Genomic DNA, 25,320 nt, shown 5'->3' on the forward strand with positions numbered 1-25,320 from the left:
TAAGAGCAGAATCAAGTCACAGGGGCAGACACTGAAAGAAGTGGGAGTCTGGCTTCAGTCTTCAGCGATGGACAGCTGTATGTTGCCAGCTCCAGGACAGGTGATCCAGCATCCTTGAAGTATGCCATCAAGGAGCAACCAGGGCGAGGCCGCGACCTGCTTATGCGAGCTGCAGGGCCAGCTCGGCGAGCTGCAAGGCAGGCGAGCTCGCGTAGCGCGCAAGATGCCTAGTGGATTATAATTTCAATTTGAATGGTGAAATTAGATCCTACTTGATATCTTCTTGATATCTTTGAGTTTTGCTATGCGTTGTACCATGTTCATGAGAATCACCCACCTGTGGCATTCTCAATCCTCCACATGATCTCTGATTTCCACATGTGGATATTGATGTGTCCAACTGGTACTGGTTTGGCTCTCTGGTGTAACTCCAGCTATAAGGCCCATACCATGTAATGTGTTGTGGCCATCAATGGTTCTGATGTTATGGTCAACATTATCAGCAATGTACTGAATTGCTACGGTACGGTGGCGCAGTCGGTAGCGCTGTCGCCTCACAGCTAGAAGGTCCTGAGTTCGATTCTCGCCTGGGACGCTGTGGGCGCTGGAGTTGTGACCCCCCCATATCTTCAGTGCCGACTGCCCGGGTGGGCTATCTCGTCGAAAGGGCCTTTCTGTGTGGAGTTTGCATGTTCTCCCCGTACCCCCCAGGGGGTTCCTCCGTACATGACCCCCCACTAAAAAAAGTGACGACAACATCTGAAGGTCCAATGATGGTCCAATGATGGTCCCCGGGCGCTGGAAAGAAAAAGCGACCACTGCTCCTGGCCTGCCCCCTGGAGGAAAGGACAAGCCTGGATGGGTCAAATGCAGAGGAAATATTTCACCGGCCACCGTCAGCATGAGTGTGTGTTGTGGCCGCATGCATGTGTTGTAGTGTGTTCGTGTGACAATAAAGACGGGCTTCTGTTTGAAATCGTGTTTTCGTGTTTTAAAAATCGTGAAGTGGCCTTCAACATTGCCAGGGAGGTACAGTATGTTCCTTGAGAAGCAGCTGCACTGGACTCAACTTTTTCACCTCCTGATATGAGGAACAGAATCAAAGGTTACCAAGTGTTTTCACCAAAAATCTAGATCCAAATTGGTGATGCATTTGTAAGTCCTATCTGTAATGGCGTGATGAGAACCCTTGCCCTTGCTGCCCGCATGGCCTGTCTGTCCTATTGCAGATATGTTTAACTCACAGTTCTCGCCAGCAAACAGTTATTTGAGGAGAAGCTGAAGGGTTTCCATGTTTCCTTTGGCAGATGATATATTTTGAGGGATATGCAACATCATTATTGTCCTTCCTAGATTCATGCAAAAATGCACTCAAAATATTTGAGGCCTTCGGCTTCAATGTAACCACTTCTGGTTTGCCATTGATTTCTGTAATGATTATTTGATCACCACTTCAAGGTATTGTTAAGTTTTCACAGTTAGGTCTCCAAGTGTAATTTGCTCATCATCATTCTGTTCTAAATAGCTGTCTGCTCTTTTTCTTTGAACAACCATGTTCTTCATCAAAGGTCTGAGGTATTTGTTTTTTGGTACAGATAGATGGCATCTGCAGCATGAAGATCTTGGGCAAATTAATCCTGAAAGTCTTCTTCCTCGGTGGTGTTTCATGGCAGTTGGCATCCTTTATGTTGCATTACCACCTCCTTCTGAATTTATCCATCCACTGTTTCCCTACATTCTGTAAAACCCGATCCCCTCTCCTCTTTTGTGGGTCTTTCCTGAAAGTTTTCTTCTTCTAATGGCTTTCTGGCAGACTGATTGCCTTGCAGTGGTCCTAACAGGAGACATAAGTGGGCGGGTGGCATGTGTGCCATGATTGTGATGTCACGATTGTCATGTATCAGTGATGTCATCAGTGATGTCACTTGAGCTATTGTGATGTCATCAGTGATGTCACTTGAGCAATTGTGATGTGTTTTATGGTAGTTGGCATCCTTTATGTTGCATTACCGCCTGGCTGAGGCTTTATATGTTATAAGTTTATAAGTAGGGAGAAGAGCACAAGTGGTACATCATCTCCAGAGTAAGTGTTTGTTTATTTATTTTTGTTTATTGTTTATTTGCACAAAGAACATGAATAACAACAGATAGTACAAGTATCTTAACTCATTGAGTGCCAGCCACTTTTGGAGAACGGACGCTCCCAGTGCCAGAGTTTCAGAGCGTTTTCAGTGATTTCTCGAGGCCCACTGAATATTGTGTGATATTACTATGTAAACACCGAACACGCAAAAAGAACGATGAGACTCTCTTCTATCATCAGCAAAAACAGGTTTATTGATATCATTTTCCGTTCTTTAGTTATCAGCCGGAGAAGATAGCTTGATTTAACCAAAAGCAGCCGTTTTTTTCTAGAAGCTGAGATAATGAGCCTTTTGTGAAATTAAACATTTCATGCACATCACTGACTGAAGCTAATATTTTCTGATGTAGTCACACCTCAAAAATAATTTCCTTCAATAGAACAGCGAAAACCAAGGAATTTTGTTTGGCAAAACAATATTTTTTAGCTGCAACCAGCAGCGCTGGCCCCTGCGTGCGCTGCTGGTTGCAGCTTCTTGCTGGTCTTGATTTACTGCTGGTGGGCATCGGATATTCTGGCTTGCGTTTGCCAATCCTGTCCTGCTGTCTGGGTCTGTCTGGGTCAGTGTTGTGTGCTGCTCTGCGTATGGGAGTGTCTCTGGGGCTTTCTGGTGCGTTTGCTCTGCACTGAAAAGTCCGCTACATCCAGCTTTTTTACAGCGTTCCGCGTGTATTTGTCACCGGCTCCCATGCTTCCAGTTGAGAATAATAACAACTAATAACAAAATCATGCGGATGGGCTATCGCAGCGGACACGGAGATGCTCAATTGTGGCAGCAGATTGGCTGCTGCAGGCACAGCTAACGTTTTGCTTCATGCATATCGATGCATACGGATGCGATGCGATTTCCGTTTCCCCATGACTTCTTCTCTGTTTTTTCCTCGCCTTTCTGTAATCTGGAGAGCACTGTCGCCACCTAATGGGTCCCTAAAATAGCTTTTACACATTCAACAGCCACCATACTTTCACAGGAGATGGATCTGGCTTTGATGCACGTCCCACCGTCAAAAAACGCAATTGACGAACATACTCGTCCTTGGCACTCTACGTTACTAAACCAATTGACGAACATACTCGTCCATGGCACTCAATGAGTTAATAAGCTATTATTAAGCTATACCCATTAGTAAGCTATTAGCTAACTAGTAAGTGCTTATTAAGCTAGCCTACTTTGAATGGTAACAGACAATGACTGTCATTGGTAACAGATGATAAATGGCGGTCAACTTATCCATAACCTTCGGATATGGAGAACACAGCCTGTCCACTCGTCTGCATGTTTGAGCTACAACTTGCGCTGTGCCTTGCCGAGACTCGTGAATGACATGACTATGAAGTTATGGTTTGCGATGGCTGTCTGAGGGAACAAGATGTGCATGAAAAACTGTAAAACTAATTCAACCCTACTCCTTCCACATTTTCTCTTCAAATGACACCAAACTCCAGCATCTCCATCGTTAGACTGTCCTCCACAAAAGTATCAAACAGATTTTAAATTGACCCCACAGTGCATCAAAATGTTTTACTGTAAATGGTACTTTAAACAGCTAATGCAAATTCTTGCTAAAGCTCGAATCTCCACGAAAAAAAGTTGACAAGATTTTGCTGTCCGAGTAGTTGAATTGTGCAAAATCTAATAATTGTATCTCAAAAACTGAATTTTTGACAGTATTTTGAATTCTGCCCTCATGTATAGCATAAAGAGCATCGTAATTGCCCTAATTACCTAATGATGTGATGTCACTTGAGCAATGACAAAATCAGTGATGTCATCAGTGATGATGTCATCAGTGATTATGTCATCAATAATGTCATCCTTCCTGGCTGAGCAGACTGGGTGGGTGATGTCATAGTTGTTGCTGTCATGTCATCGGTGATGTCATACATGCCAAAGTATAAATAAGCAATTTTTCAGTCTATCTCTCTCTGCCTCCACTGTCCCTACTCTCTCCGCTTCTATGTTCAACTGCCATGTACTTAACCTGCTGCCTTCTGCCCCAGCCCTGTCATGAACGGTAGTGTTCTAATCTAAGCAGACTGGATTGCATGCAGCAGATGATAGAAAGCTCATCCATAAGAGACTTGAGACTTGACTTGTGACTAAAGACTTGAGACGCGACTTGGACTATAGCTAAAAGACTTGAGACTTGCCCGGCCACGACCCCATGCTGCGCAGCAGCTATCATTTATGTTTTGTTTTGTTATGTTACAGTATGTTTGGTAGGGCTTTTCCCTAGCCCCGCCCCTTTCCTGACCACACCCCCTCCCACATACACCCCCCCCCCGATACACCTGTCCATGCCCCCTACCCCTCGAATCCAGACTCTCTACGACCTTCCTATCCCTAGCAACGGACCCTTTTCCCTAGCCCCGCCCCCTCCATTGAGCCTACCCGGATCAGATCCGCCCCAAAATGTTATGGGTTCTTCCTTGGCCCATGCTACACCCTTCCACCAAGTTTCATGAAAATCGGCCCTGTAGTTTTGCCGTAATCCTCCTGCTAACAGACAAACGGTCAGACAAACGGCACCGAAAACATCACCTCCTTTGTGGAGACAATGCCAATTTTGACAATGTTCCACTACTGGGATTTTCAGTATGTTAAATTGGAAGGTTTCAAGAGCTGAATACAACACAAATAATTTCTGTTGCAATTACCGTAGTTTAAGGTTGGGTCATTTTTTCTCACAGATTCGCTAGACTATACACCTTCTTGCTGGTCTTGATTTACTGCTGGTGGGCATCAGATATTCTAGCTTGTGTTTGTAAATCTGTCCATCGAGCCTCCTGCTGTCTGGGTCGGTGTTGTATGCTGCCCTGCGTGCCCCACCCCCCTCAACTGCACACTCCTCCGTGGGAGTGTCTCTGGTGGCTCTCTGCTGCGTTTGCTCTGCACTGAAAAGTGCGCTACGCCCAGCTTTTTCACAGCGTTCTGCCGTTTTTGTCGCCGGCTTCCAGCTGAGAATAATGTAACTTTTCAGCAAGACGCTGGTGTCGGCAACTAATCATGTGGAGGGGCTATCGCAGCGGAGACGGAGGGGCTCAATTGTGGCAGCAGATTGGCTGCTGTTCACAGGCACAGCTAACGTTATGCTTCATGCATATCGATGCATACCGATGCGGTTTCCGTTTCCCCATGACTTCTTCTCTGTTTTTTCCTCACCTTTCTCTAATCTGGAGAGCACTGTCGCCACCTAATGGGTCCGTAAAATAGCTTATACACATTCGACATCTCCCATATTTTTACAGGAGATGCATCAGGCTTTGATCCACGTCCCACCGTCAAAAAACGCAATTGACATCTTTAGACGTCATTGGCACTCTACGTACGGAAAATGACAGAAAGACAATGAGCATCCATATGTCTCCTGTGTGCTGTGATGCTGTGTCAGGTGACGGTGAAGGCGGAGAACCCTCCCACGCCGCCCTACATGTACGGAGACGTGCTGTCTCCTCCGCTGGGCACCATGGAGGTTACCGTGGCGACCACCGCGGCGGCGGCGGCGGCGGCGCAGCTGCAGGCGCAGGTTGCCGTGGTGACGCAGACGCAGCTGCAGACGCACATCCCAGCAGTCATCAGCTCCATCGACACCCAGACTGCAGGTACAGCTTTGGGGTCGACTGATATATCTCTTTATCAATACATCAGGCCAATATTCAACATGAATTAACAATCGGGGTATCTGCCGATCCACTTTTGTCCAGTTTCGATTCCATTCCAATAGCTGAATTTGGATATCTGCCGATACCGATATGATAGATATGATTCCATTGCAAAGAATGGCTTGTGAACATCTCTGGTATCTACAGCCTCAGGTAGCAGCTCCTCCCAGCAGCCATCTGCTGAATAGACACACACACACACACACACACACACACACACACACACACACACACACACGCAGGTGTGCATGCAAATGGCTGCAGTCAAAACCCCCACATTTGAGTAAACTCAAATGGCGTGAGCATGTACTGTAGAGACGATGAATTACTAGTCCATCTAGGAACCCTGACCCTGAGGGAAGATTTATTTTTTACAGAGCCGCTTGTGTCTATGAAGTGTGGAGATGCATGACTTCTGGGTGTCAGACTCTCTATACACATTAAGACAGAAAAACATGATATTCTCTCTCATCCTAATTTCAGTTTCCCCATTTGAAACCAGTAAACGAATGATGACAACCTTTCTTCCTCAAGCTGCTCTATAGCCTGGTTTATCTGTCTTTTCAGCTCTTTGCTTATGTCAGCAGAGACCAGTTACAATAGCAAACTCAAAAAACTGTAATTAAATAAATATACAATTGCTATGTCAACAAAGATACAACAATTAATCCTCCCCCCCTCTCGTCCCTCTCGTCTCTCCCCCCTGTCCCCCCCCTCTCTCTCTCTCGCTCTCTGTGCAGTCCTGCCTGGCTCTGCCTCTCTCAAGGCGTGCAGCATCCTGAGCACCAAGCCGGCCATCCAGCCTCGGCCGCTATGCGTGGCCGCCCTGCCTGTCACCCAGACCCCCGGCCCTCCCAAGACCCTCATCCTGCAGGGCCTGCCCCCCCTGGACCAGACCAGGCCCGGTAACATTCAACAGAATAGGAGTACATGCTAACAGCTGCTAAACAGAATAGGAGTACATGCTAGCAGCTGCTAAACAGAATAGGAGTACATGCTAGCAGCTGCTAAACAGAATAGGAGTACATGCTAGCAGCTGCTAAACAGAATAGGAGTACATGCTAGCAGCTGCTAAACAGAATAGGAGTGCATGCTAACAGCTGCTAAACAGAATAGGAGTACATGCTAACAGCTGTTAAACAGAATAGGAGTACATGCTAGCAGCTGCTAAACAGAATAGGAGTACATGCTAACAGCTGCTAAACAGAATAGGAGTACATGCTAGCAGCTGCTAAACAGAATAGGAGTACATGCTAACAGCTGCTAAACAGAATAGGAGTACATGCTAACAGCTGCTAAACAGAATAGGAGTACATGCTAACAGCTGCTAAACAGAATAGGAGTACATGCTAGCAGCTGCTAAACAGAATAGGAGTACATGCTAGCAGCTGCTAAACAGAATAGGAGTACATGCTAACAGCTGCTAAACAGAATAGGAGTACATGCTAACAGCTGCTAAACAGAATAGGAGTACATGCTAACAGCTGCTAAACAGAATAGGAGTACATGCTAACAGCTGCTAAACAGAATAGGAGTACATGCTAACAGCTGCTAAACAGAATAGGAGTACATGCTAACAGCTGCTAAACAGAATAGGAGTACATGTTAGCAGCTGCTAAACTCCTATGCTAACAGCTGCTAAACAGAATAGGAGTATATGCGAACAGCTTTCAGACAGGAGTCAGGCTTGCAGCAGCAGAGCGGAGGCTGTTGGTTCCTCTGTGAGCTCACAGCTCATAGCTCACATGCTGGAGTCTCTCTCAGCTGTGTTGTGTCTGGCAAAGCACTGAGGTTACATAACAGCTGCTTATACAGCTCCTCTTCTCCCTCTTTAATAAAGGGACGTGGGCTGGCTGATGTTTTTTTGTGAGGGAGGAGGGACCATAAAGGTGGTTAGTTACCGTGGAGATTTGAGACACTTCACACCCACAGCTGCTGTTGTGGAGCTGTGTGGGCGGAGCCTCCGGTTTCCAGTGGTTTGGCATGTGCAGATAGAGATCTGTGTCTTTCTGCTGTTTGTCTGCTTCTTCTTTCCTGATAGAGACGCACAACTCTGGCTAAAGTGACCGTTGCTATTTATAGATATGACTGTAAGTGTGCTCATGCTGATGAATGATGATAATACAGTACTTTACTGTAAGTAAAGGGCAGTGTGGGACTGTTTGTTCTCTGTCAATTTTTGTCCCACTGATGATGTCATCAGCGATGTCATAAGGGGACACACACACCTGCACGCGTCAATAGGGCAGGCGAGGCCACGCAGCAGCCCAGCTGTGTATGCGAGCTGCAGGGCCAGCTCAGTGAGCTGCAGGGCGGCCGAGGAATCGAGCCTAGTATATATATGTGTGTGTGTGTGTGTGTGTGTGTGTGTGTTTGTGTGTTTGTATGTATACACATTTGGGAACATAGTTATGATTATATTATATAACCCTCTTTCCCACATCTGCATAACTGGCTGTTCTAAAGGAGAAGATATGAAAATAGATGCGTTACTTTTTATAATTAATGCTGAAAACTACAATTTGGACTTAAAGTTTCACCAAAATGAACAGGCCTCCTTTAGGTCCTCAGGCCAGAGTGAGGGACAGTCAGACTTGATTAGTTCACTGCAGTTCAGTAGCATTTAAAGGACCAGTGATCTAGTGACATCCAGTGGTGAGGTTGCAGATTCCAACGAACTGAATACCCCTCCATGTAGGTCATGTCAGGAGAACTCCAGTTCAATAAACCCTTCTCACGGGGGCCATTTTGTGTCGAGAAGCCAGGGTAAACACAGGTGCAAGCAAAACACTAATGAGGGTTTCCAACTTCCATGATTGGAATTTGGAAACCCTCATTAGTGTTTTGCTTGCACCTGTGTTTACCCTGGCTTCTCGACACAAAATGGCCCCCGTGAGAAGGGTCTATTACACACACACACAAACACAAACTTTCAGGGTGATTTTCTCTGAATGTTGCTTTTAACTCATTGAGTGCCATGGACGTCCTTCGACGTCCAATTAAATAGTGACGTAGAGTGCCACGGACGTCCTTCGACGTCCAATGCGTTTTTTGACGGTGGGACGTCGATCAAAGCCTTCCGCAGCTCCTGTACAACTATAGTAGCTATTGGAGGTCTATAACCTATTTTACAGAACCCTTAGGTGGCGACAGTGCTCTCCAGATTACAGAAATGTCAGGAATACACAGCCTGAAATAGCCTTGATGAAAGAGAACCCGCTCATGCTGCAGTCCAGAGCCATGTAGATTGTTCTGGCTGCAACTGACGATGCGTGCGAACACAGTCAATCCGCGCACACAACTGAGTCCTTCTGCCTCTGTCTGTCTGTCAGCATAGTTTCTCCACATGATTAGCCGCTAGAAAAGCAGCAGCGCGACACTGAAAAGCCAAACCTTTCACTGCAGTCCGCGTGTGGCTTCTCCATGTTGCGCTGCCTGGGAGGCGGCGCTTCCCAGGCTTCCTAGACGCTTGGTGCGAGGCTGTGTGTTACTAGTGTGGGGAGGAGTTTTCAGCTGAGGGGGGGGAGGGGGGGTGGGGCACGCAGGGCAGGACACAACTACACCACATCACTACATCAGAAAATATTACCGTATCTAGAGTCAGTGAATGTGCTTGAAATGCTGCATTTCACAAAAGGCTGAATATCTCAGCTTATAATTTGAAATGCCTGAAAACGCTGAAAACAACCTATCTTCTCCGGCTCATAACTAAAGAACGGAAAATGGTATCAATAAACTTTTTTTTGCTGATGATACAATAGAGTCTCCTTGTTCTTTTTGCGTGTTCGGTGTTTACATAGTAATATCACACAATATTCTGTGGGCCTCGAGAAATCACTGAAAACGCTCTGAAAACTCTGGCACTGGGAGCGTCCGTTCTCCAAAAGTGGCTGGCACTCAATGAGTTAAGAGCACCAACATTCAAACAGATCTTCAACTATTTTCAGATTTCAGTGTCATCATTTGAAATCTTATAATCTGAACTTTCATAATCTGTAAGAAAGAAAAAAAAACTATAAAATGATCTTGGCCTACTTGTTACCCAAAACACCAGGTCACATATTTAGCACAATATTCAGGATGATCATGTGTTAGTGCCTTAAAATCTCTGTCCTCCTCTCCTCTAGTGGTGCTGTCTCAGTCTGTGTGCCTGGGTTCACTCTGTCCTCCTCTCCTCTAGGGGTGCTGTCTCAGTCTGTGTGCCTGGGTTCACTCTGTCCTCCTCTCCTCTAGGGGTGCTGTCTCAGTCTGTGTGCCTGGGTTCACTCTGTCCTCCTCTCCTCTAGGGGTGCTGTCTCAGTCTGTGTGCCTGGGTTCGGCTCCGGCCATCGTCAAGATGGAGCCGGTGTCTCCCAGCATGCCTCAGCACTGCTCCAACCCCGCCCCCCCGCCCGCCAGCAAGCCCATCGTCCCGGCAACCAGCACGTTACCCGGCAACAGCTGCAACGACATCGATGTGAGTGAGCCGTCGTCTTCCTCCTTCACGACCTAGCTTCTTAGTTAGTGGATTATTCAAGCTTTCTGGTCAAGTAGGGTCCATTTGGTCGTTCATCCAAAATGAAAAGGGAGGATTCCACACACTTAAATCTATGCAAAAAGTTCCAAAAACAGACAATCAACCTTACTTATCCGTTTCCACTCCCTTTACCACCTCCTCTTTCTCCTTGTTTCTCTTCATCTTTGCTTCTCTCACTCCCCCTCTCTCTCCTTTCACTCCCCCGTCTCCTTCTCCTCTTTCATTGTGCCGTCTTCATCCCTCTCTCCTTCCCTCCTCTCTCTGCAATCGCCCCCCTCCCTCTTCTGTCTCCCTTTTCGTCTCTTCCCTCTCTGTCCTCTTCCTCCAGATGAAGGTTCTGAAGCGTCAGCAGAGGATGATCAAGAACCGGGAGTCGGCCTGCCAGTCCAGGAAGAAGAAGAAAGAGTACCTGCAGAACCTGGAGGGCCAGCTGAGGGAGGCCCAGCAGGAGAACGAGAGGCTCCGCAGGGAGAACCAGGCTCTGAGGGAGAGGCTGGCCGGGAAGGAGGTGAGGAGAGGGGAGAACCAGGCTCTGAGGGAGAGGCTGGCCGGGAAGGAGGTGAGGGGGAGGGGAGAACCAGGCTCTGAGGGAGAGGCTGGCCGGGAAGGAGGTGAGGAGAGGGGAGAACCAGGCTCTGAGGGAGAGGCTGGCCGGGAAGGAGGTGAGGGGGAGGGGAGAACCAGGCTCTGAGGGAGAGGCTGGCCGGGAAGGAGGTGAGGAGAGGGGAGAACCAGGCTCTGAGGGAGAGGCTGGCCGGGAAGGAGGTGAGGGGGAGGGGAGAACCAGGCTCTGAGGGAGAGGCTGGCCGGGAAGGAGGTGAGGAGAGGGGAGAACCAGGCTCTGAGGGAGAGGCTGGCCGGGAAGGAGGTGAGGGGGAGGGGAGAACCAGGCTCTGAGGGAGAGGCTGGCCGGGAAGGAGGTGAGGAGAGGGGAGAACCAGGCTCTGAGGGAGAGGCTGGCCGGGAAGGAGGTGAGGGGGAGGGGAGAACCAGGCTCTGAGGGAGAGGCTGGCCGGGAAGGAGGTGAGGAGAGGGGAGAACCAGGCTCTGAGGGAGAGGCTGGCCGGGAAGGAGGTGAGGGGGAGGGGAGAACCAGGCTCTGAGGGAGAGGCTGGCTGGAAGGAGGTGAGGAGAGGAGAGAACCAGGCTCTGAGGGAGAGGCTGGCCGGGAAGGAGGTGAGGAGAGGGGAGAACCAGGCTCTGAGGGAGAGGCTGGCTGGAAGGAGGTGAGGAGAGGAGAGAACCAGGCTCTGAGGGAGAGGCTGGCTGGAAGGAGGTGAGGGGGGAGGGCAGAGGAGAGGGAGAGGAGGTGCCACTCAAATTCAATTTCAAATTCAATTTCAAATTCATTGCGAAAGTGTTTATTGGGTTCATGAATCAAGTCAGAAGTCATTTTCTCATTCACTGGCACACACACACACACACACACACACACACACACACACACACACACACACACACACAGCTCACCGAGGCCTCAGAGCACCTAGGCTGAACTTGGCATGAGAGGACTTAGAGAAGCAGGCAGAGAGACAAACAGAGGCCTCCTGTAAAACCTGTTTACCTGTTGGCAAGATGACCAACAGAAAATCATCAACTACACAGATGAGCAAATATACAGTTTTATTTACTGATGCAGCGGCAAAAGGGCAGTAAGAGGCAGATGAAAACAACAACATACATGTTTGCATCATGTAGAGTTCAAGAACAAGAAAAAAATAAGCCCCAAAAAGTCAAGTTGACAAGCAAAGACACAGCAGGAAGCATCAACTAAATGAGAACAAAAAACAGTAAAACGCCTGGAACAATAACATGGATTAACGGTGAAGCATCTCATTGAAATTGGAACGTACTACTTTTTTTGCATGTTTTGTGTGTTTAATGTATGTGTGTGCAGGCACATAGATGTTTGTGTGTGTGCAGCATGAGTAAAACCCTGTCTCTCCTTTGTGTGTGTGTGTGTGTGTGTGTGTGTGTGTGTGTGTGTGCGTGCCTGTTTTGCAGGGAAGCGACTCGGCCAATAACAAGCGAGCGGTGTGTGTGATGGCTGTGCTTCTCTTCATGACCTTCAGCTTCGGGCCCGTCAGGTACTTTACTCTCTGATCCACTCTGCTCTCTGATCCACTCTGCTCTCTGATCTACTCTGCTCTACTCTGCTCTCTGATCCACTCTGCTCTCTGATCCACTCTGCTCTCTGATCTACTCTGCTCTCTGATCCACTCTGCTCTCTGATCCTCTCTGATCTACTCTGCTCTCTGATCCACTCTGCTCTCTGATCCTCTCTGATCCACTCTGCTCTCTGATCCACTCTGCTCTCTGATCCACTCTGCTCTCTGATCCACTCTGCTCTCTGATCTACTCTGCTCTCTGATCTACTCTGCTCTCTGATCCACTCTGCTCCATGATCTACTCTGCTCCATGATCTACTCTGCTCTCTGATCTACTCTGCTCTCTGATCCACTCTGCTCCATGATCTACTCTGCTCCATGATCCACTCTGCTCTCTGATCTACTCTGCTCTCTGATCTACTCTGCTCTCTGATCTACTCTGCTCTCTGATCTACTCTGCTCTCTGATCTACTCTGCTCTCTGATCCACTCTGCTCTCTGATCCACTCTGCTCTCTGATCCACTCTGCTCTCTGATCTACTCTGCTCTCTGATCTACTCTGCTCCATGATCCACTCTGCTCTCTGATCTACTCTGCTCTCTGATCTACTCTGCTCTCTGATCTACTCTGCTCTCTGATCTACTCTGCTCTCTGATCCACTCTGCTCTCTGATCTACTCTGCTCTCTGATCCACTCTGCTCTCTGATCTACTCTGCTCTCTGATCTACTCTGCTCTCTGATCTACTCTGCTCTCTGATCCACTCTGCTCTCTGATCTACTCTGCTCTCTGATCCACTCTGCTCTCTGATCTACTCTGCTCTCTGATCCACTCTGCTCTCTGATCTACTCTGCTCTCTGATCTACTCTGCTCTCTGATCCACTCTGCTCTCTGATCCACTCTGCTCTCTGATCCACTCTGCTCTCTGATCTACTCTGCTCTCTGATCTCTGATCCACTCTGCTCTCTGATCCACTCTGCTCTCTGATCTACTCTGCTCTCTGATCTCTGATCTACTCTGCTCTCTGATCCACTCTGCTCCATGATCTACTCTGCTCCATGATCTACTCTGCTCTCTGATCCACTCTGCTCTCTGATCCACTCTGCTCTCTGATCCACTCTGCTCTCTGATCCACTCTGCTCTCTGATCCACTCTGCTCTCTGATCCACTCTGCTCTCTGATCTACTCTGCTCTCTGATCCACTCTGCTCTCTGATCTACTCTGCTCTCTGATCTACTCTGATCTCTGATCCACTCTCAGCTCAGCTACTGATCACTGCAAGCTCAAAACTAGGGATGCACCATGTATTATGAGGCCAGAACAGTCTCATATAGAATGAACTCTCGCAGGGTTTTTCACGCTTTTCGTCAGAGTGGATTAATGAAATAGCTGTAAATACATTAGCGTTGGCTTGTGTGGGCTGTGATCTATAATTAACTAGATAACGTTAGCTTACTTGCTAACGCGGCTAGCTAATATAGAGCATATACCACCCAGAAGCTCCGTTAACATAACATAACCGCCTTGTGTGGATAATGGAACAGTTGTAAATATGCCTAACGTTACTACCATCGTGCTTATGGAACATTGTTTGACTGCAGTAACAGATAAAGTGTTCAGAAATGCCCAGCTTTGAGGCTTGGGACTGGGAGTGAGTGAATGGGAAGGGCTGTGCTGTGGTCTTAGCCTGGAACGGGAGCCCGGTGATATAGCTGCTCCATTTAGCTGGTGTAGCAGGTAGGGATGTCAATTTTCGGTTAATTTCACTTTCGATTAACCGACGCTAATAATCGATTAACCTATCGGTTAATTCATAATTTTTTAATATAAAAAAAAAAAAAAAATTTTTTTTTTTTTTGTCTATTTACTCAATGAACTCATGCCCAAACAAGGCGTGTCTATTTAGATGCTGAAATGTTAATGCTTTTTGTGTTAGAATTTCTAACACAAAAAGCATTAACAAGCATTAACAAAATGCATCAACATTTCAACACAAATTCTTTTTGTGTTAGAATTTGTAACACAAAAAGCATTAACATTTCAGCATCTAAATAGACACGCCTTGTTTGGGCATGAGCTCATTGAGTAAATAGACCAAAAAAAAAAAAATTTTTTTTTTTTTTTTTTAATATTAACTGATAGACCGACAGCAATAACCGAACAACGACGTTAGCGACGGTTAATCGATTAACGGTTAACCGTTGACATCCCTAGTAGCAGGTATGGAACCACCATAAATCTAGCGATCGGGTGGGGAAAGTGTTCAAGCAGAGCTTGATAAAAACCAACAGTCCAGGGCAGGCAGGACAAATGTTCTACTAGCCCAATGCATAGACTTGTAGCTATACAGTCTGGCTCAAGGTAACGTCTCTACTCCCCGCAGCCATCGCAAGCCAAAACACGACCAAACATGCCACAGTAACATCCAGTAATTCGTCCATAATCCTTCCCGTCCGTCTCGAGGCTGATAAGACCGATAAATTGTCCAGGAAGCGTGTGAAGCAGAGCGTGTGCGTTTCCGAATTTATATTACAAGTTTGCATAAAAATTACATTTGCGAAACAGATTGTGTGCATTAGTCATCAGGTCGAGTGGGTTCCTCGGGCAATGATGGATCTCCATTCCTCCCTCGCCTGCATACACGTTCCAATTTCTCCTGCAGTCAGCCCGGTGTCCCGCCTTATAGTGTCCACGTATGTTAGTTGTTGTCTTCCCCTTCCTTTAGCTCCGTGTGTCGGTTCCCACAGTACCAGCTTCTGTGCTGCTAACTCTGGGTGTCTATAGCAGTGTCCAGCAAGCCTCAGCCGCCTGCATCGTATCTTCTCACTTAGCTTAGGCAGCTCTTGGTAGAGATCAACGTTTGTGATATGGGTACTAGGGTCGATGTTGAGGGCATGCTTAAGCATCCGCGTGTAGCATCCATTTAGTCTGTTCTCTCTCTGTTGACTCAAGGTCCATGTTTCAGAGCCATAGATCAACACTGACTCCACAGATGCAGTGAACAGGGCAAGCTTGATTTTTCTAGAAAGGCCTGTCCTCCATATATTATTCAGTGAGTGGAGAGCTTTCCAGGCCAGGGCCTTCCTGACCCTGATGTCCTTCTCTGTACTGGCCACCCATGATCCTAAATACTTAAAGTCTTCCACCTTCTCCAGTGGCTCCCCCGACAGAGTAGTGATGGGATTATCATCTCTGCTGTTTTGAGTTATGTACTGTGTTTTCTTTACGTTTATCCCAAGACCAACCACAGCACACTCTCTCTCCACTCGGTTCAAGAGTTCTTGGGCTTCTTTGATTTCATTTGATATTAACGCGATATCATCTGCGAAATCAAGATCGGTTAGTACTTGGGCCTGCAGGCGTCTACTCTGGCGTGGCTTGATGGTAAATCCAAGTTCATTCCCCTTGTCTCCAATGGCCTTCCTAAGTGCATAGTCCAGCACTATTATAAACAGATATGGTGCCAGTGTGTCTCCCTGTAGCACCCCTGTCTTAATTTGGAATTCTTCTGTTAATCCGTCCGGAGTTTGTACTCTTGCTCTGGTATTCATGTACATGTCAGATATCGCCTGGACTATTCGGGTAGGAATTCCGTAGGCAGTCAGGATTTTTATCATTTTCTGCCTGTTGATCGTGTCGAAGGCCTTTTTGAAGTCAACGAACACCATGACAGAGGGCAAGTTGTTCTTCCTGACCTCCTCAATAATTCTGCGGAGGGCAAGAACTTGAGCAGTTGTAGACCTTTTGGGTCGGAACCCATTTTGATTATTTCTCATGAAAGGTTCAAGCGCGGGGCGTATTCTGTTTAGGATTAGTCTGTTATATAGTTTCGCAATGACTGGTGCTAGACTAATTCCTCTATAGTTGTTAGGGTCAAGCATGTTACCAGACTTGAAGACAGTGTGCATTAGTGAGTCCGAAATACAACTGTGAAACAAAGCATGTGCATTCGTGAAAAACCCTGCGAGAGTTCATTCTATATGAGACTGTTCTAAGCCCATAATATATGCTAGGGCTGCACGATTCTGGATACAATGAGAATCACCATTTTCTTTCTCTGAATTGAGATCACGATTCTCTCATGTTTTTTTTTCTCCGCGTTTATTGCGCTCAATTTACCTGATATGAAAAACAAAACAAAAACATTTCTTTTATCAATTATTGGCTGCATCATCAACTTTTATCATTCTATTTTATTATTCAAACATATTGATGTAAATAGATGATTCATTGTTACTGCTGTTATTATTATTGCTGTTTTTTCCCCTTTATACTAATTTCGCTAAATGGCATATCGGTGCATCCCTACTCAAAACTCAACCGCTATTTCTTTCAATGGTTTCTTCCTCTCATCATTTAGGACTAATAGTAAAACAGAGACATACTAATGATAAATATTTGGAAACTACAGTATGATCACAGAACATGAGCTGAAATGTATTTTTGTTAATTAAATGTGGAGAAGCAGCGTATCCACAGGTGCTTAAACAGCTCTGAAAAGGTCTTAAAGAAGCTAAAGCCCTTAAAAACTAAACAATTAATTTCCTATTTTTCTTATTCTGCCCATTTATATTTTCATAACTTAACTTAGCACACTGGACTACTGTATATTTGACTGCTTCATCTTGTCTCACCATTTCTATTTCCCCACACTGTGACCAATACGTCTTCTGTTGCATCAGTAATTTGGGTGAAGTGTGCCCTCTGCTGGTATGAAAGATAATATGTATGTGTGACCTCCGGATAAATTATACACAAAACATTGTTGTTTCACTGTACTTGCCGTTAAGGGCAAATCGAGGCTCGCATCTCTGCATGCCACAAAGACATTGGCGACTGGATGTCTGCCCACCACCTCAAGCTCAACCTTGGTAAGACAGAGCTACTCTTCCTCCCAGGGAAAGACTGCCCTCTCGCAGATCTCTCCATCTCCATTGACAACACCACTGTACTTCCCTCCCAAACAGCCTACAGCACGCTGCTGTAGGTTCTCTCTCTACAACATCCGCAAAATCCATCCCTTTCTCACAAGAGAAGCAACTCAACTCCTGGTCCAGTCACTTATCATCTCCCGCCTGGACTACTGCAACGTGCTCCTGGCCGGCCTACCTGCCACCGACATCCGACCACTTCAGCTCATTCAGAACGCTGCAGCCCGTCTGGTGTTCAACCAACCCAAATTCTCTCATGTCACTCCCCTCTTCCAGGACCTCCACTGGCTTCCCATCTCGGCACGCATCAAATTCAAGACACTGGTACTGGCTTACAGGGCAGTACACCAGTCAGCTCCCCTGTACCTGCAATCCATGGTCAGGTTCCAAACCTCTCAGCGCTCCCTTCGCTCCTCCACCAGTGCAGGTCGCCTCGCCCCTCCTTCGCTACGGGGGCTCAAAAGTCGCTCATCCCGATCTCAACTCTTCTCATCCCTGGCACCCCAATGGTGGAACGAGCTTCCACCTTCGGTCAGGACGGCTGAATCACTGCCAATCTTTCGGAAAAGACTAAAGACACACCTTTTCAGGCTCCATCTGGGCCCTTCTTGATCTAACTTCTTTCTCTCTCTTTCTAAAAAAAAAAAAAAAACTACTAACCTAAACTTGTACCACTAACCTAAACTTGTACCACTGTTCCTTCAGAAGTTGTAGTTGTCATAGACTGTGCTCCATAGTTGATTGCTCTATTGCTGACAAATATGTGTTATTGTAAGTCGCTTTGGATAAAAGCATCTGCCAAATGACGTAATGTAATGTAAGGGTTTAACTAATTTTTAATTGGAATTTAACAGATTTTTAATACGTACTGTACACATGACAACTATAATACTTACTTACCTCATTCTCTAATGTCTAAAGTACGTACTGTTTGTTTTTGTATGGGTGAAAAAATTGTCAAAGTAAAAACAAAAAAAGAAAATTAAATGTATTTGTGATTTTTGGAAATCGAGATGATCTTGATGAGTGACTTCCTGTGTGCAGCCTCACAGACAGGAAGCTTGGCGAAGGCGTGGCGTCGTTCTCAGGCAGACGGCTGCTGGAGATGGAGCAGAGCCAGCAGCCGTGGCTCCGGCCACCTCCGCCCCCCCGCAGAGAGGAGGACACCGTCGCCACGGAGACGGAGGAGGAGGGAGGGGAGGACCGCTGGAAGAAAGGAGACACAGAGAGAGACGCCACAGAGGCCTACCAGTTCAGGTGGGAGGAGTCTGTCACACTGCACACATCACAGGGATTTACAAAACATTTGACTTTCACACCGGCTACACTGTCTTCAGAAGCGTCATGTCCATTGAGTTGCCCCAATGCCCCCTCTGATTTTCTTTTTGGGGGGGGGGACGCAAAATTCATGGTGCCACCCATTAGTAGTAAGTAGACCATCAATCCGCTTTTCAAACATGTGAAAATGAAATGCTTGTTAGTTATTATAGGCATAGTTTGCATAGAAAGTTAGTTGGCTACTTGTTTCAGGCAGCTAAAGTTAGCATTGTAATGTTAGCCATCCCGCAATCATGTTGTTTACATGTCCAGGTAGAGCTGTTATGGCAGTGAGTTTTTACCACCACTATCACAGGTTATACTGTAGTTAGCAAAACACTGAATTATATTTGATGTCTCCAGGTCAAGATGCAGTTCTCTCAAATAATTAGCATTGTGGATATAGGCTTTTTATGTGTATAACATTTTGGGTGAAGCAAGATTTAGCTATTTTTCAAGAAAAGTGGGAGCAGTGTAGAAGCTAGTCTAGTGAGTGATTAAGCTAATAACCATAACAGCACAAATAATTGACAAAAATCTCTAAATAAATATACAGTATTTACTCTGAGGAAAGGAACAATTATTGATGGTTAAAACTGAATAATGACATCACAAGAGTCTAATCCTAATGTTAATTTAAAATGAGATATTCCGCTAAATCTGTCTTCAAATGGCCAAAAATTGTCGGCAGAAACCTTCGGTCGCCACCAAGAGTCGCCCCCTCAGATTTTTGGCTTGCATGACGCACCTGACTGTCTTATAGGAGTGGGAATCACCAGAGTCCCCACATTACGATATTGTCACAATACTTGAGTCACAATGCATTTTAAAAATATCGCAATATATTACGAGTTATTACCTTTTTTCTACAGAAAATTATGTCCCCAAAGAACTGGTCATCTCACTGCAATAAATCACTGCAAAACAAATTATTGCACCAAAATAGGATTGTCTAGCAGACAGACTGACCCACACTGTCATAAAAAAAATCTGTTATAAATGGCACTTGACAATTTATATAACAAAAATCCGCGATACCCCGTCCCACAGTCTTCTGTGTAGTGTTTGTGTAGTCTGTGTAGTGTTTGTGTAGTCTGTGTAGTGTTTGCGTAGTGTTTGTGCGTTTGCCCAGGTGTGAATGAACTTCACGATGACAGTGTGAAGCAAAGAAATGTTTCTACTGAATGAGTGATGCTGAAATGTGTCACATGGTCTGATTTGAGACCATCTAGAGTTTTTCTAGAACCGGCTGACAATCTGACACCACCATGTTTACCATCATCAGCTCGCATAACATCCACACTGTCAAACTGAAACCGTGTGTGTGTGTGTGTGTGTGTGTGTGTGTGTCTCCTCAGGAACCTGAGTGATGTGTTCAGTGACATGAAGGATCTGGTACTCCAGGACATTGACCGTTACTTCACCTCCTCAGACTGTCGACAGTTCAACCGCTCAGAGTCCCTCAGGTCAGCTCTCTCTCTCACACGCACACGCGCACACGCACACACACACACACACACACACGCGCGCACACACACACACACACGCAGTGAGCATGAATCCCTTCAAGGGATCACACGGCGCCACCTTAAACATCGACACGGGAGCTGCGCCACCCACCTCAGATCCTTTACTTTGTGCAGGAGAAAGCAGGGAAAGACGTGATCAAAGGGGAAACCGATGCATGCTTCAGCCAGAGCCATATAGATTGCTCTGTCTGCAGCGGACAGTTGGCTCGGCTGCATCCGCGCCCACAACTGAGCTCTTCTGCTTCTATCTATCTGCATATAGTTCCTCCACACGATTCCCTGCCAGAAAGCCAGCACCCGAAGCCGAACGGCCAAACCTTTTCTCATTCTTATAGTAGATGACAGTAAACTGAATATCTTTGCGTTGTGGACAAAACAAGACACTGATCCACATGTTTCACGATTTTGTGACATTTTCACTTCAGTGAGGCGTTTGAACAGATACACAATATGGAGATGTTTTGAAGCTACTTAACACGTTCACTGCCGTGGACGAGTTAACTCGTCAAAAAAAATCCAACGGTTGACTGCCGTGGACGAGTTAACTCGTCAAAAAAAAAAAAAAAAATGTTTTGACGGTGGGATGTGGATCAAACCCTTTTACATCTCCTATAAAAATATGGGAGCCACCGAACGTGTACAACCCATTCCACCGACCCACTAAGTGGCGACAGTGCTCTCCAGAGTAAAGAAAGCCGAGCCAAAACTGCAGGGAAAAGCGTGAGGAAACCATTCTCATACTGTAGAATGGTTTGGCGAAAACGCTTTCGCGCTGGCGCACAACGGTGGCGCACAACGGTGGGGTGTTCCAAAAATAGACTGGGTGCAACACACTTTGAAACATGCAGCATAAAGCGAATCGCACAAAGCTTCATCCCAGCTCTCAACCGAAACCCCAAGAAACGAACGAGCCCCATCCAGGCTCGCCCGACAAGGGGCCGCCAGGCAGCAGACAGGCAGCAGAAACTCGCTTGTGACACACCCGCTGCAGAGCAACGGAGAAACACACACGGAGGGGAGGAGTTTGCAGGAGTGGGGCGGGGGGGTGCTGTTATATTGGACTAAACTATTACGGTAGTTTAGTCTCTCTCTCTCTCTCTCTCTCTCTTTCTTTCTCTCTCTCTCTCTCTCTTAGCTTATGCTTACTGTGGAATAAGTGTACGCACGCACGCACACACACACACACACACACACACACACACACACACACACACACACACAAACACAATACAGTATACACACTTGCCCAAGGGCACCCATAATCACAGGCACGTGAGGTGGTTCTAAAAATCCATTTATCTCAAAACTCTCTGAAAATCTCTGAAACCATGCTGTATTCAACTGCTAATGCCTACATAACTACTAACTCTACAAACTAACTCTTTTAGACAGAGAAAGCACACATTCTATTAGTTATTTTGAGATATTTTGTGTTCACAAAGTCCTAGCAGAAAATAATCCTCTGCTCTTGAAAGATGAGCCAGAATCCTCAAAAAAACCCTTGGCAGAAGCTACCTACAGTAAAAAAAAAAACTGTTGGCAGTGAATGTGTTAACACATTGAGTGCCAAGGACGTCTCTGGACGTCCTAAACAAATGTAACGAGGAGTGCCAAGGACGTCTGTGGACGTCCTAAAATCATAATTCATATTATTCCATAATTCTGCTGTTTAAGGTTGTACCTAGCCAGTGAGCATGAATCCCTTCAAGGGATCACACGACGCCACCTTAAACATCGACACGGGAGCTGCGCCACCCACCTCAGATCCTTTACTTTGTGCAGGAGAAAGCAGGGAAAGACGTGATCAAAGGGGAAACCGATGCATGCTTCAGCCAGAGCCATATAGATTGCTCTGTCTGCAGCGGACAGTTGGCTCGGCTGCATCCGCGCCCACAACTGAGCTCTTCTGCTTCTATCTATCTGCATATAGTTCCTCCACACGATTCCCTGCCAGAAAGCCAGCACCCGAAGCCGAACGGCCAATCCTTTTCGTTCAGTCGCGTTTGGCATTTCCTTGTTGTGCTAGGATCCGTCGGGGGCAAAAACGGAGTCTGTGAGAAAACAGACTCTGTGCGTGTGGGGAGGAGCCGGCAGCTCAGAGGTGGAGGGGGGGGGGGGGGGGGGGAGCAGGCTGCACAGAACTACACCACGCCACCACATCAGAAAACACCAGCCAGAGTCAGTGAATGTGCTCGAAATTAGAGTGCAAAAAGTATTCATAAAAGTGACTACCGTATATCTTGAAAAGTAAAAAAAAACGGCAGAAAACCCTTGAAAGTGCACTTCTTTCAGAGGCTGTCATTTCATAATGGAACTGTCTAGAAACAAAATTTCTTCTTTGGAAGAAGCAGGAGTGTTCAATGTTTCATTAGAGTCCAGCCCTGTCAATATAGCCCTAATAGAAAAAATTTTATAGCTGTTTTCAACTGAATGGAAGTGAATCTGGCACAGGCTCCAGACAATTTTACTGAAGCGCTGTGGCACTCAATGTGTTAAGAGGAAATTTTAGGGGAAGCTCATGGGTCCAAAACATTTAATTTCAACATCAGTATATTAGTCCATGGGCCAGACCAGATATCGGTACCATCTGGGTGGGCCAAACTTTACCTATACTAAATTGTTTATAGGGTCAATATAAGTAAATTAATATATGATAGCCTTTCCACAGGAGTAGCTTTTCATATTTATTGGACATTTTCTTATTTTCCCCTATTTAGTCCATGGGCCAAACACAAAAATTGCACATATTGGTACCACTCAAGTGAACAAATTCTAATCATGATTTTTGAACAGGTATATATATCCATAGATGATATTTTAGTATGATAGCCTTTGCAGAATGGCAGCTTTGTCACAGTTATCGGCTCATGAAGTTAGCCAGCCCCTACAATAAATTTGATTCTAGGTGCTGATGCATATCCTATTTTAGGCTCAGGACCTTTACCCATGTTCTATGAGAACATGTTTGACTACATTTGAAAGGGTAGCTTCTTAGCTTTCATTTTAAGCTCAGTTATGAGTCTGTCTGACAAATAAAGAGGTCACATGGGCTCTCCAAAGTGTCAGTGACATTAATTTTTCCACAGTTTTCGCCTAAATTATAGTCTTTATTTCAGCACTGTGGCATCTAGGAACATTCACAGACACAAACAACAAACACTGGAATACTCATAGGACTATAAGGATTCAGAAAAGGTATAATGTACCCATACTATCCCATCGTGAGGGGTGAATTTGGCCCTTTGAATTTGGTAGAAGAATGCCTTCTCGAGGGAAATGGGCCAGAACCCAAAATGTAAGATATCGGTACCATCCGGGTGGACAAATTCTATTTGTGATTTTTTTAAATTCCTATTTATCCCTAGATTATCTTTTTATATGATAGACCTTGATGACCATGGTAGCTTATTAGTGCTTAACCACCCCTCTTAAATTATGGACTTAGAGGAATTATGGGAAATCATCTTTCTTTCATTATATCCTCTCCCTGGGGTGTCTGGACTACTGACTGTTAACTCATTCATGGCCAGTTTAGGACTGCCAATATTTAGCACAGGCCAAAGATTTTCATAATTGTTGGTCATCTTTCAAGACCCACAGTAAATTATCTATTAGCACCAAAGTGATTTGCAATACCTCAAAATGAAGATGTACGTCTCTGGGTTCACCAGGGGAAAAAAAGTGAGCTTTTAGCATGTACTCTACTTATAGCCATTTATATACACCCTGTTTTCACCAAAAAGGTCTCTCTGAGAAGATAAATTGCAGAACATGGCATTTTTCTAAATCACACAATCTCAGGCAGAACTCGCTCTCAATTCTTTTATTTTGAACTGTATTGACATCAGACATGTAAATATTATTCGTTATGACACAAATGAAAAAAAAAATATATATATATATATATATATATATATATATATATATATACATGATGTGCTTTTTTTACATTCAACAATACAGTTTACTCAGTGTGAGTGAGTGTGATCATAGAATAGAATGCAGAGATCAGTGTAGTCTCTCTCACTCACACACACACACACACACACACACACACACTCACTCCTTACCGCGAGATCATCCGGGTCCTGTCGCATTGGAGTCAGTCCAGTCTTCCTCGACAGGAAAGTGGCCGTGCTGCTTCGCTCTGTGTGAAAGCCATTTCTGTGGCGAGGCTGCTGTTCTCCTCCTCACACAGTTGTGACTCCGTCTCGTCTCTTTCGGGCTGGGACACAGGAACGGGGTCGAGGGACCAGGATCGATCATGTTGGTCACGGGTTTGACTACCGCGAACGATCGATGTCCGCTGCCCTGCAGCAAGCCGATCAGCTCGTGCAGCGCGCCGAGGGGCGTTTCAATGGCGTTTCTCCTCTCTGCACAACTTCACAAGGAAGCGCATTTCTCTGTTTTCTGTTTTTCCTCGGCTCATTTCAAAACAACAGCTGCGGTATGTGTTTGATCGCGTGTTGTCGGCTTGTCTTTGTGGCCTGATAACATGTCACAGGCTGGGGAAGTGTTTGAACTATGCGCTGTACTAATAAAAACAAAAACACGTCAAACACGTCTTTGGCGTGGATGGCTATTTCTGATAACACGTCAAAGACGTCTTTGGCGGTGAATGAGTTAATATGAAATGTCTAGATATAGGCATGCTATCCTATGATACTATACATACTATACTATACTAGATAGATATACTATACTTAATTGTCTACTAAATTGGCACATTTCTCAGTCAAAAAGAGAGTAAATTGACACGCTTTTCAGTCAAAAATTGTTTTATTTGTGTTACGGTATATGTACAGCTACATTGAAAATGTTTCCAGTCTTTCAACACAATATTAGGACAATCTACCCTTCCTGAGACCATGTCATCCACGAGGGCAACAACATCGTCATTCACATCTGGGTCTATCAGCTGTGCAGCAAGCTCTTCTTCACTGTGTTGGTTGCGACATGTTTGTAGTTTGCACAGGTTTGCGCATTTCAGACCGTTATTGAGACATGTGCACTCTGGTGGTTTGCACGACCTCACACACTTGCAGGAGAGCAACTGCAAGACGGCACCTGGTGCTGGGGAACCGTGCATCCACTGGATTTCAAGCTGCCCCTCATC

General features: G+C 45.8%; 1 protein-coding gene across 1 annotated transcript in view; it reads left to right on the forward strand.

Annotated features, from left to right (window-relative positions):
* The window catches only part of atf6b (activating transcription factor 6 beta), a 59,264-nt gene that overhangs the window by 22,218 nt on the left and 11,726 nt on the right, over positions 1 to 25,320 (forward strand). The window contains exons 6-12 of the mRNA XM_083646281.1: positions 5,536 to 5,746; positions 6,547 to 6,711; positions 10,093 to 10,262; positions 10,651 to 10,830; positions 12,327 to 12,409; positions 18,403 to 18,615; positions 20,034 to 20,141. Of these exons, the coding sequence (XP_083502407.1) occupies positions 5,536 to 5,746; positions 6,547 to 6,711; positions 10,093 to 10,262; positions 10,651 to 10,830; positions 12,327 to 12,409; positions 18,403 to 18,615; positions 20,034 to 20,141 (1,130 nt within the window). The remainder of the gene's footprint in view (positions 1 to 5,535; positions 5,747 to 6,546; positions 6,712 to 10,092; positions 10,263 to 10,650; positions 10,831 to 12,326; positions 12,410 to 18,402; positions 18,616 to 20,033; positions 20,142 to 25,320) is intronic.

This window comes from Poromitra crassiceps (genome assembly GCF_964638095.1).
Source record: "Poromitra crassiceps genome assembly, chromosome: 11".
Classification (NCBI taxonomy): Eukaryota; Metazoa; Chordata; class Actinopteri; order Beryciformes; family Melamphaidae; genus Poromitra; species Poromitra crassiceps.